The 14,189-nt window shown below is 41.8% G+C and overlaps 1 protein-coding gene across 1 annotated transcript in view; it reads right to left on the minus strand.

The window, feature by feature from the left end:
- Positions 1-613: 613 nt before the first annotated feature.
- Positions 614-14,189, minus strand: part of LOC139760190 (5'-deoxynucleotidase HDDC2) — a 101,305-nt gene continuing 87,729 nt past the window's right edge. Inside the window, exon 4 of the mRNA XM_071683125.1 lies at positions 614-4,660. Within this exon, the coding sequence (XP_071539226.1) occupies positions 4,430-4,660 (231 nt within the window). The 3' untranslated portion in view covers positions 614-4,429. The remainder of the gene's footprint in view (positions 4,661-14,189) is intronic.

The raw sequence follows: 14,189 nt of genomic DNA on the forward strand, positions 1-14,189 counted from the left end.
AGATGTGCGCAGGAGGATGGATGTGCTGGAAATGAGATGTTTGAGGACAATGTGTGGTGTGAGGTGGTTTGATCGAGTAAGTAACGTAAGGGTAAGAGAGATGTGTGGAAATAAAAAGAGCGTGGTTGAGAGAGCAGAAGAGGGTGTTTTGAAATGGTTTGGGCACATGGAGAGAATGAGTGAGGAGAGATTGACCAAGAGGATATATGTGTCGGAGGTGGAGGGAACGAGGAGAAGAGGGAGACCAAATTGGAGGTGGAAAGATGGAGTGAAAAAGATTTTGTGTGATCGGGGCCTGAACATGCAGGAGGGTGAAAGGAGGGCAAGAAATAGAGTGAATTGGAGTCATGTGGTATACAGGGGTTGACGTGCTGTCAGTGGATTGAAGCAAGGCATGTGAAGCGTCTGGGGTAAACCATGGAAAGCTGTGTAGGTATGTATATTTGCGTGTGTGGACGTGTGCATGTACATGTGTATGGGGGGGGGGGTTGGGCCATTTCTTTCGTCTGTTTCCTTGCGCTACCTCGCAAACGCGGGAGACAGCGACAAAGTATAAAAAAAAAAAAAAAAAAAAAAATATATCATTGAAAGAAGTGTTAGTAAAACACATACATACCTTCATTTTTCACATATCTTTAAATCAAATACATAAATGCAACAATCTCACTTGAAGTTGTAAGCACAGAAGACTACATACAATACAGATAAAAACTAAGCAATTACATATTCTAAATTGATAATTACATATGGTAAAGTGTACCATAGTGGTGTTCCTTCTCCAACCTGTATGGTACTGTAGTGTCTTTTAAAGCTATAACCACACAAATAGTACCATGATGGTGTTCCTTCTCCAATCTGTACTTGTCTGTCTTCTACAGTCATATTCATGCACTAACCTTCTTGGTCATCCAGTTATCTTTCTAGAACCTCACATAATTCTGTCTTTTCCTGTTTATCTTTATATTTCCTTTATACAACTTACTTCTATGAGCAATTAGCAAGTTCTAAATTCATTTGACAACCAAATTAACAAAGACTTGTACAACAGATGTTTTGATGTGATGATTGGCTATCAGACAGTGTGGGATGGGGTGTGGGGAGGGGAAGGACATGGGTAGGTTTTACTTAATACATTAACTGGTGATATTATATAAACTGACATTCTGAGGGAATGAAAATTAATATAAAAAGAAAAATTATGTTTTGATCAGAAAAGTTGGTTATTTTACATTACAAGGTATGGAAATGGAGAGCAGAAAAAAGTTTTAAGAAAAATAGATAGGATACATGAAAACATGAAAAACTGAAACACATGAATATCAATCTATAACAAGCAATTTTCACTAGTGAATATGTGGGGTGGAAGGAAAGGTATCAGAAGTGGTGAGAAGTTTTTATCAAGAGTGTAAAGCATGTGTGTGAGTAGGTAAAGAGGAGGATAAGTGGTTCCAAGTGAGGAGGGTGTTCAGCATGGGTGCTTGTTAACAACATGGCTGTTTAATCTGTTTATGGATGGGGTGGTGAGAGAGCTGAATGCAGAGGTCTTGAAGAGAGGGGCAAGTAGAAGGTACGTCAGCCATTGTTTGCAGATGACAAAGTGCTGGTAGCTGCAGAAGCTGATGTCTGAGTTTGGGAGACTGTGTAAAAGGAGAAAGTTGAAAGTAAATGTGAATAAAAGCAAGGTTATTAGGTTTAGCTGGATAGGGAGACAAGTTAGTTGGGATGCAAGTTTGAATGAAAAAGAAAATTTGAGGAAGTGAAATGTTTTTGATAACTGGGAGTGGACATTACAGTGAATGGAACTATGTGAGCTGAAGTGAGATTTAGGCTGGGGAAGGAAGTAAAGGTGCTAAGAGCAATGTAGAAAGTGTGGAAAGAGAGGTCACTATCTAGGAGGGCAAAGAAGGGCATACTTGAAGGTACATTCAATCCAATATTGTTGTATGAATGAGAGGAACTGGGCCACAAATGAGATTATATGGGAGGGGCGGATGAGTTGGACTGACTAAGAAATGGTGGGGTAAGAGAGAGGTGTGGCAATAAGAAGAGTATAGCCTAAAGATTAGAAAAGGGTTTTTGTTAAATTGATCTGGAAATATGAAGAGAATGAGTGAGGAAAGGTTGACAAAAAGGGCATATGTGTCACAGGAGGACGGGACAAGGAGAAAGGGGAATACCAAATTGGAGATGGAATGATTAAATGAATAGTTTTGAGTAGTTGGGGGCTCAACATGCAACAGGGAGTTAGGTGTGCAAAGGATAAAGTGAAATGGAGCAGGTGCTGTTTATGAATTGAACCAGGGCATGTGAAGCAGCCATAGGAAACCACGGAAATTTCTGCGGGGCATAGTTGTAGATAGGGAACTGTGGTTTTGATGTATTATACATTACACGTACAGAATGGATGTAACCAAACAAGACCATTTCTTCCTCTGTTCCTGATGCTATCTCACTTACTCAGGAAATGGTAATCAAATACAATAAAATATTTATTTGGTGTAGAAAGCAAATGAGCAAGAAATATTCAACTATCATCATTATGCAAAGCACACACTAAGATGAGCAACATCAACACTGGATGCTGCCTTATATACAACAGCATCAAAACTGATCGAGTCAATGGCAATAAATATACAGATCCAAATGTGAAGAATGCTTATCAGTAAGTGCGGACAACCACAGTATGGAAATGAGAAAAAGAAGAACACCTTTAGATATGATAAAGTAATTTTTTTTTTTTTTTTTTTTTTTTTTTTTTTTTTTTTATACTTTGTCGCTGTCTCCCGCGTTTGCGAGGTAGCGCAAGGAAACAGACGAAAGAAATGGCCCAACCCCCCCCCCATACACATGTACATACACACGTCCACACACGCAAATATACATACCTACACAGCTTTCCATGGTTTACCCCAGACGCTTCACATGCCTTGATTCAATCCACTGACAGCACGTCAAACCCTGTATACCACATCGCTCCAATTCACTCTATTCCTTGCCCTCCTTTCACCCTCCTGCATGTTCAGGCCCCGATCACACAAAATCTTTTTCACTCCATCTTTCCACCTCCAATTTGGTCTCCCTCTTCTCCTCGTTCCCTCCACCTCCGACACATATATCCTCTTGGTCAATCTTTCCTCACTCATTCTCTCCATGTGCCCAAACCATTTCAAAACACCCTCTTCTGCTCTCTCAACCACGCTCTTTTTATTTCCACACATCTCTCTTACCCTTACGTTACTTACTCGATCAAACCACCTCACACCACACATTGTCCTCAAACATCTCATTTCCAGCACATCCATCCTCCTGCGCACAACTCTATCCATAGCCCACGCCTCGCAACCATACAACATTGTTGGAACCACTATTCCTTCAAACATACCCATTTTTGCTTTCCGAGATAATGTTCTCGACTTCCACACATTTTTCAAGGCTCCCAAAATTTTCGCCCCCTCCCCCACCCTATGATCCACTTCCGCTTCCATGGTTCCATCCGCTGACAGATCCACTCCCAGATATCTAAAACACTTCACTTCCTCCAGTTTTTCTCCATTCAAACTCACCTCCCAATTGACTTGACCCTCAACCCTACTGTACCTAATAACCTTGCTCTTATTCACATTTACTCTTAACTTTCTTCTTCCACACACTTTACCAAACTCAGTCACCAGCTTCTGCAGTTTCTCACATGAATCAGCCACCAGCGCTGTATCATCAGCGAACAACAACTGACTCACTTCCCAAGCTCTCTCATCCCCAACAGACTTCATACTTGCCCCTCTTTCCAGGACTCTTGCATTTACCTCCCTAACAACCCCATCCATAAACAAATTAAACAACCATGGAGACATCACACACCCCTGCCGCAAACCTACATTCACTGAGAACCAATCACTTTCCTCTCTTCCTACACGTACACATGCCTTACATCCTCGATAAAGTAATTATCTTGTAAAATAAAATGATATTTATTCTGCAAAAGAGAGGAAGTTATACTCTGGTTTTATTGCTGGGTAAAATTTTGTTACAGACCAATACACATGCAAACTTTTAATTAATTTTGTATTTCTAGTCCCTAGACTGTTACAGTCTCTGGACTACTACAGTCCCTAAACTATTACAGTCTTCAGAATATTTCAGCCCCTAGACTATTACAGTCTCCAAGTCATTATCATTTCAGTTCCTATACTATCTTAGTCTCCAAACTATTACAATCTCTAGACTATTACAGTCTCTAAACTATTACACTTTTAACTAACAAAACTACCCAGGTTAGTGACAATGTGACTGGGTAAGAGGCAAGCACAGGACACTAAAAAAGGTGAAATTCAATTGCTGTTTGAAAGGAAATAAACTCCAGCTAATGATAAATCATGAGACACTGAATATGATATATCAGTCAATCAATGAAGGTAAGTCACTCACTATATTATGAACTTTCGATCTTTCCATCTAGGGTCTGACTTCTTTGCACATACAATTCTTGAACCCATTTCTTGACTTTGGAATGTGTAAATGACCCTTCAGTTGATTTGAAAAATTCTTCTAGTGTTCCCATTCGATTCTGATCTGTCTCATATTCATAAGCTTGTAAGATCATATCAAACTTATCAAAGTCTTTCACAATCTTTGCCTCAGGTGTCTTCTGCTCTTCATATTCCTGGAAAATAACATTTCCAATTACATGGTGACATTATACAAACTAACTGCTGTAAAAACTGACTTGTATTTCCTAAGAAAGAGAGAAAAAATAATCTTCTGAGGGATATATACTTCATAAGCCTACATAGACTGCAGCTGCAACATAAAACAGAGAGTCATGCTACGGATTAAAATATGTCTTCTATCAACAACTGCTTAACTTGACCCTTCTGATTACACTATCTGAAATGTCAAAACAATCTTAGTCACCACTCACTTCTCCCATGCACACTGACTGACTGTCATGATCACCACTCACTTATCACTCTTCCCCTACACACTTACCACCCTGGTTGCCATTTACTCATCACTCCTCCTCACTACACTGATTGACTGTCATGGTCACACCAGATGCCTTCCACACACACACACACATAGTGACTGTCATAGTCATCACTGACTCCCATATATAATGACTAACTGTCATGGTCACCACTTGCTCATCACTTTTCCCCTATACTGTGACTCAGTGTCATGGTCAACACTCACTCATCACTCCTCCCTACCCACTAACTAACTGACAGTTATGGTCACCACTCACTCATCACTCCTTCCCAACACACTGACTGAATGTCACGGTTACCATTCACTCCTCCCTTACACACTTACTGACAGCAAAATGCCACCGCTCACTCATTCCCCACACACTAACTGACAGTAAACTGTCACTACTCATTGCCTCCCTACACATGGACTGACAATCATGGTCATCATTCACTTATCACTTTTCCCCTACACATTGACTGACTGTTATGGTTGCGACTTACTTATCACTCCTGCCCATCATACTTACATACTGACGTGATCACACGTATCTACTAATCTAAACATTTATTGACTGTGAGGGTCACCACTCAACCATCATTCCTCCCCTACATGCTAACTTTTTCTATGTTAGCTAAGACTGGACAGGAAGCTGAGGCCCTATTCAAGGCCATCCAATTAACACACATATATACATAAACACCCATACATGCACATATGCATAAATATACATACACAAACATATACATATATACAAATGAACATAATCATACTTGCTTGCCTTCATCTGTTCCTCTCATTACCATGCCGCACAGGAAATAGCATCGCTACCCCCAACTTCAGCAAGGGAGCGCCAGGAAAACAAACAAAAAAGGCCAAATTCGTTCACACTTAGTCTCTAGCTGTCATATGTAATGCACCGAAACCACAGCTCCCTATCCACATCCAGGCCCCATGGACCTTTCCATGGTTTACTCCAAACACTTCACATGCCCTGGCTCAGTCCACTGACAGCATGTTGACCCAGGTATAACACATATTTTCAATGCACACTATTCCTTGCACGCCTATCACCCTCCTATATGTTCAGGCCCCGACTGCTCATAATCTTTTTCACTCCATCCTTCCACCTCCAGTTTGGTCTCCTGCTTCTCCTTGTTCCCTTAACCTCTGACCCATATATCCTCTTTGTCAATCTTTACTCACTCATTCTCTCCATATCCCCGAACCAATTCAACACACCCTCTTCTGCTTAATAACCAAACTCTCTTATCCTTTCATTATGTAATTGATCAAACCACCTCACGCCACATATCATCCTCAAACATTTAATTTCCAACTCATCCACCCTCCTTCATATCATACCTTGCAACCATATAATATTGTTGGAACTACTATTCCTTCAAACATACCCATTTTTGCTCTCCGAGATAAATGTTCTCTCCTTCCACACATTCTTCATTGCTCCCAGAACTTTCTCCCCTCCCCCACCCTGTGACATACTTCATCTTCCATGGTTCCATCTGCTGCTAAGTCCACTCCTATATATCAAAAACACTTCACTTCCTCTAATTTTTCTCCATTCAAACTTACCTCCCAATCAACTTGTCCCTTAACCCTACTGTACCTAATAGCCTTGCTCTTATACACATTTACTATCAACTTTCTCCTTTCACACACTTTTCCAAACTAAGTCACAAACCTCTGCAGTTCCTCATCCAAATCAGCCACTAGAACTGTATCATCGGAAAACAATAACTGACTCACTTCCCATGCCCTCTCATCCACAACAGACTGCATACTTGCTCCTCTTTCTAAAACTCTTGCATTCACTTCCCTAACCACCCTATCCATAAACAAATTAACAACCATGGGGTCATCACCCACCCCTGCTGCAAACTGACATTCACTGGGAACCAATCACTCTCCTCTCTTTCTACTCGTACACATGCCTTACATCCTTGGGAAAAACTTTTCACTACTTCTAGCAACTCACCTCCCATACCATATACTCTTAAAAACTTCCACAAAGCATCTCTATCTATCAACCCTATCATATGCCTTCTCCAGATCCATAAATACTACATACAAATCCATCTGTTTTTCTGAATATTTTTCATATAAACTCTTCAAAGCAAACACCTGATTGACACATCCTTTACCGCTTCTGAAACCACAATGCTGTTCCCAAATCTGATGCTCTGTACATGCCTTCACCCTCTCAATCAATATCTTCTCATATAATTTCAAGGAATACTCAATAAACTTATGCCTCTAGTTTAAGCACTCACCTTTATCCCCTTTGCCTTTGTACAATGGAACTATTCATGCATTCCGCCAATCCTCAGGCACTTTGCCATGATTCACACATACAATAAATATTATCATTTTTATTTATTTATTTATATTTATTTTGCTTTGTCGCTGTCTCCCGCGTTTGCGAGGTAGCACAAGGAAACAGACGAAAGAAATGGCCCAACCCACCCTCATACACATGTATATACATACACGTCCACACACGCAAATATACATACCCATACATCTCAATGTACACATATATATACACACACAGACACCTATATATATACACATGCACACAATTCACACTGTCTGCCTTTATTCATTCCCATCGCCACCTCGCCACACATGGAATAACATCCCCCCCCCCCATGTGTGCGAGGTAGCACTAGGAAAAGACAACATAGGCCCCATTCGTTCACACTCAGTCTCTAGCTGTCATGCAATAACGCCCAAAACCACAGCTCCCTTTCCGCATCCAGGCCCCACAGAACTTTCCATGGTTTACCCCAGACGCTCCACATGCCCTGATTCAATCCACTGACAGCACGTCGACCCAAGTATACCACATCGATCCAATTCACTCTATTCCTTGCCCGCCTTTCACCCTCCTGCATGTTCAGGCCCCGATCACTCAAAATCTTTTTCAATCCATCTTTCCACCTCCAATTTGGTCTCCCACTTCCCCTCGTTCCCTCCACCTCCGACACATATATCCTCTTGGTCAATCTTTCCTCACTCATTTTCTCCATGTGCCCAAACCATTTCAAAACACCCTCTTCTGCTCTCTCAACCATGCTTTTTTTATTTCCACACAACTCTCTTACCCTTACATTACTTACTCGATCAAACCACCTCACACCACATATTGTCCTCAAACATCTCATTTCCAGCACATCCACCCTCCTGCGCACAACTCTATCCATAGCCCACGCCTCGCAATCATACAACATTGTTGGAACCACTATTCCTTCAAACATACCCATTTTTGCTTTCCGAGACAATGTTCTCGACTTCCACACATTCTTCAAGGCTCCCAGGATTTTCGCCCCCCTCCCCCACCCTATGATTCACTTCCGCTTCCATGGTTCCATCCACTGCCAGATCCACTCCCAGATATCTAAAACACTTTACTTCCTCCAGTTTTTCCCCATTCAAACTTGCCTCCCAATTGACTTGACCCTCAACCCTACTGTACCTAATAACCTTGCTCTTATTCACATTTACTCTTAACTTTCTTCTTTTACACACTTTACCAAACTCAGTCACCAGCTTCTGCAGTTTCTTACATGAATCAGCCACCAGCGCTGTATCATCAGCGAACAACAACTGACTCACTTCCCAAGCTCTCTCATCCGCACAGACTGCATACTTGCCCCTCTTTCCAAAACTCTTGCATTCACCTCCCTAACAACCCCATCCATAAACAAATTAAACAACCATGGAGACATCACACACCCCTGCCGCAAACTTACATTCACTGCGAGCCAATCACTTTCCTCTCTTCCTACACGTACACATGGCTTACATCCTCGATAAAAACTTTTCACTGCTTCTAACAACTTGCCCCCCACACCATATATTCTTAATACCTTCCACAGAGCATCTCTATCAACTCTATCATATGCCTTTTCCAGATCCATAAATGCTACATACAAATCCATTTGGTTTTCTAAGTATTTCTCACATACATTCTTCAAAGCAAACACCTGATCCACACATCCCTTACCACTTCTGAAACCAATATTACTATTATTATTAATATCATTATTATTAATATCATTATTATTATTATACTTTGTTGCTGTCTCCTGCATTAGCGAGGTAGAACAAGGAAACAGACGAAAGAAATGGCCCAACCCACCCACATATACATGTATATACATACACGTCCACACACACACATATACATACCTATACATCTCAACGTATACATACACACAGACATATACATATATAAACATGTACATAATTCAAACTGTCTGCCCTTATTCATTCCCATCGCCACTCCACCACACATGAAATGACAACCCCCTCCCCCGCATGTGCACGAGGTAGCACTAGGAAAAGACAACAAAGGCCATATTTGTTCACACTCAGTCTCTAGCTGTCATGTATAATGCACCGAAACCACAGCTTCCTTTCCACATCCAGGCCTCACAAAACTTTCTATGGTTTACCCCAGACGCTTCACATGCCCTGGTTCAATCCACTGACAGCATGTCAACCTCGGTATACCACATCGTTCAAATTCACTTGATTCTTTGCACGCCTTTCACCCTCCTGCATGTTTAGGACCCAATCGCTCAAAATTTTTTCACTCCATCTTTCCACCTCCAATTTGGTCTCCCACTTCTCGTTCCCTCCACCTCTGACAAATACATCCTCTTTGTCAATCTTTCCTCACTCTTTCTCTCCTTGTGACCAAACCATTTCAAAACACCCTCTTCTGCTCTCTCAACTACATTCTTTTTATTACCACACATCTCTCTTACCCTTTCATTACTTACTCGGTCAAACCACCTCACACCACATATTGTCTTAAAACATCTCATTTCCAGCACATCTACCCTCCTCCGCACAACTCTACCTATAGCCCATGCCTCACAACCATATAACAATATCGGAACCACTATTCCTTCAAACATACCCATTTCTGCTTTCCAAAATAATGTTCTCGCCTTCCAAACATTTTTCAACGGTCCCAGAACTTTTGCCCCCTCCCCCACTGTATGACTAACTTCTGCTTCTGTGGTTCCATCCACTGCCAAATCCACTCCCAGACATCTAAAACACTTCACTTCCTCCAGTTTTTCTCCATTCAAACTTACCTCCCAATTGACTTGTCCCTCAACCCTACTGTACCTAATAACCTCGCTCTTATTCACATTTATTCTCAGCTTTCTTCTTTCACACACTTTACCAAACTCAGTCACCAGTTTCTGCAGTTTCTTACCCGAATCAGCCACCAGCACTGTATCATCAGTGAACAATTACTGTCTCACTTCTCAAGCTCTCTCATCCACAACAGACTGCATACTTGCACCTCTTTCCAAAACTCTTGCATTCACCTCCCTAACAACCCCATCCATAAACAAATTAAACAACCATGGAAACATCACGCACCCCTGCCGCAAACCGACATTCACTGAGAACCAATCACTTTCCTCTCTTCCTAATCGTACACATGCCCTACATCCTCAATAATAACTTTTAACCGCTTCTGACAACTTGCCTCCCAAATCATAAAATCATAAAAGGGGAGGGAGCGGGGGGCTGGAAATCCTCCCCTCTCATTATTTTTTTTAATTTTCCAAAAGAAGGAACAGAGAAGGGGGCCAGGTGAGGATATTCCCTCAAAGGCCCAGTTCTCTGTTCTTAACACTACCTCACTAATGCGGGAAATGGCGAATAGTTTGAAAGAAAAAAAGAAAAATTCTTCAAAGCAAACACCTGATCCAAACATTCTCTACCACTTCTGAAACCACACTGCTCTTCCCCACTGTGATGCTCTGTACATGCGTTCACCCTCTCATTCAATACCCTACCATATAATTTACCAGAAATACTCAGCAAACTTATACCTCTGTAATTTAAGCACTCACCTTTATCCCCTTTGCCATTGTACAATGGCACTATGCAAGCATTTCATCAATACTCAAGCACCTCACCACGAGTCATACACCCATTAAATAACCTTACCAACCAGTCAACAACACAGTCACCTCCTTTTTTAATAAGTTCCACTGCAAAACCATCCAAACCTGCTGCCTTGCTGGCTTTCATCTTCCGCAAAGCTATTACTACCTCCTCTCTGTTTACCAAATCATTCTCCCTAACTCTCTCACTGTGCACACCACCTCGACCAAAACACCCAATATCTGTCACTCTATCATCAAACACATTCAACAAACCTTCAAAATACTCACTCCATCTCCTTCTCACATCACCACTTCTTTTATCACCTCCCCATTAGCCCCCTTCATTGATATTCCCATTTCTTCCCTTGTCCTAGGCACTTTATTTACCTCCTTCCAAAACATCTTTTTATTCTCCCTAAAATTTAATGATACTCTTTCACCCCAACTCTCAATTGCCCTCTTTTTCACCTCTTGTACCTTTCTCTTGACCTCCTACCTCTTTCTTTCATACATCTCCCAGTCATTTGCATTTTTCCCTGCAAAAATCGTCCAAATGCCTCTCTCTTCTCTTTCACTAATACTCTTATTTCTTTATCCCACCACTCACTAGCCTTTCTAACCTGCCTACCTCCCACACTTCTCATGCCACAAGCATCTTTTGTGCAAGCCATCACTGCTTCCCTAAATACATCCCATTCCTCCCCCACTCCCCTTAAGTCCTTTGTTCTCAACTTTTTCCACTCCATACTCAGTCTCTCCTGGAACTTCCTCACACAAGTCTCCTTCCCAAGCTCACTTACTCTCACCACTCTCTTCACCCCAACATTCTCTCCTCTTTTCTGAAAACCTCTACAAATCTTCACCTTCACCTCAACAAGATAATGATCAGACATCCCTCCAGTTGTACCTCTCAGCACATTAACATCCAAAAGTCTCTCACACACCTATCAATTAACACATAATCCAATAACGCTCTCTGGCCATCTCTCCTACTTACATACACATACTTATGTATATCTTTTTTTAAACCAGGTATTCCCAATCACCAGTCCTTTTTCAGCACATAAATCTACAAGCTCTTCACCATTTCCATTACAACACTGAACACCCCATTTACACCTATTATTCCCTCAACTGCCACATTACCTTGGCATTCAAATCACCCATTACTATAACCCAGTCTCGTGCATCTAATAAAACACTCACTCAGCTGCTCCCAAAACACTTGCCTCTCATGATCTTTCTTCTCATGCCCAGGTGCATCTGCACCAACAATCACCCATCTCTCTCCATCCACTTTCAGTTTTACCCATATCAATCTAGAATTTACTTTCTTACACTCTATCCCATACTCCCACCACTCCTGTTTCAGGAGTAGTGCTACTCCTTCCCTTGCTCTTGTCCTCTCACCAACCCTTGGCTTTACTCCCAAGACATTCCCAAACCACTCTTCCCCTTTGCACTTGAGCTTCATTTCACTCAGAACCAGAACATCCAAGTTCCTTCCCTCAAATTTACTACCTATCTCTCCTTTTTTCTCATCTTGGTTACATCCACACACATTTAGACACCCCAATCTGAGCCTTCGAGGAGGATGAGCACCCCTTACATGACTCCTTCTTCTGTTTCCCCTTTTAGAAAGTCAAAATACAAGGAGTGGAGGGTTTCTAGCCCCCCGCTCCCATCCCCTTAAGTCACCTTTTACAACATGTGAGGAATGCATGGGAAGCACTCTTTCCCCCCTATCCCCAGACATATACATATATACACATGTACATAATTCATACTTGCTGCCTTTATTCATTCCTGTCACCACCCCGCCACACATGAAATGGAAACCCCCTACCCCAAATGCGCGCGAGGTAGTGCTAGGAAAAGACAACAAAGGCCACATTCGTTTACACTCAGTCTCTAGCTGTCATGCATAATGCACCGAAATCACAGCTCCCTTTCCACTTCCAGGACCCACAAAACTTTCCATGGTTTGACCCAGATGCTTCACATACCCTGATTCAATCCACTGACGGCACATCGACCTCGATATACCACATCGTTCCAATTCACTTTATTCCTTGCACGCCTTCCACCCTCCTGCATGTTGAGGCCCCGATCACTCAAAATCTTTTTCTTTCCATCCTTCCACCTTCAATTTGGTCTCCCACTTCCCCTCGTTCCCTCCACCTCTAACAAACATATCCTCTTTGTCAATCTTTCCTTACTCATTCTTTCCATCTGAACAAACCACTTCAAAACACGTTTTTCCACTCTCCCAACCATACTCTTTTTATTATCACACATCTCTCTTACCCTTTCATTACTTACTTGATCAAACCACCTTACACCACATATTGTCCTCAAACACCTCATTTCTAACACATCCAGCCTCCTCCGCACAACCCTATCTATAGCCCACGCCTCACAACCATATAACAGTGTTGGAACCATTATTCCTTAAAACATACCCATTTTTGCTTTCCAAGATAATGTTCTCGACCTTGTGACTCACTTTCGCCTTCATGGTTCCATCCGCTGCCAAATCCACTCACAGACATCTAAAACACTTCACTTCCTCCAGTTTTTCTCCATTCAAACTTACCTCCCAATTGACTGGTCCCTAATAGCCTTGCTCTTATTCACATTTGTTCTCAGCTTTCTTCTTTCACACTCCTTAACAAACTAAATCACAAGCTTCTACAGTTTCTCACACGAATCAGCCACCAGCCCTGTATCATCAGCGAACAACAACTGACTCACTTCCCATGCTCTCTCATCCACAACAGACTTCATACTTGCCCCTCTTTCCAAAACTCTTGCATTCACCTCCCTAACAACCCCATCCATAAACAAATTAAACAACCATGGAGACATCACACACACTTGCCACAAACCGACATTCACAGAGAACCAATCACTTTCCTCTCTTCCTACTCGTACACATGCCTTACATCCTCGATAAAAACTTTTCACTGCTTCTAGCAACTTGCCTTCCACACCATATGTTCTTAATACCTTCCATAGAGCATCTCTATCAACTCTATCATATGCCTTCTCCAGATCCATAAATGCTACATACAAATCCATTTGTTTTTCTAAGTATTTCTCACATACATTTTTCAAAGCAAACATCTGATCCACACATCCTCTACCACTTCTGAAACCACACTGCTCTTCCCCAGTCTGATGCTCTGTACATGCCTTCACCCTCTCAATCAATACCCTCCAATATAATTTCCCAGGAATACTCAACAAATTCACCTTTATCTCCTTTGCCTTCGTACAATGGCA

Source organism: Panulirus ornatus, chromosome 35 (assembly GCF_036320965.1).
Source record: "Panulirus ornatus isolate Po-2019 chromosome 35, ASM3632096v1, whole genome shotgun sequence".
NCBI lineage: Eukaryota > Metazoa > Arthropoda > Malacostraca > Decapoda > Palinuridae > Panulirus > Panulirus ornatus.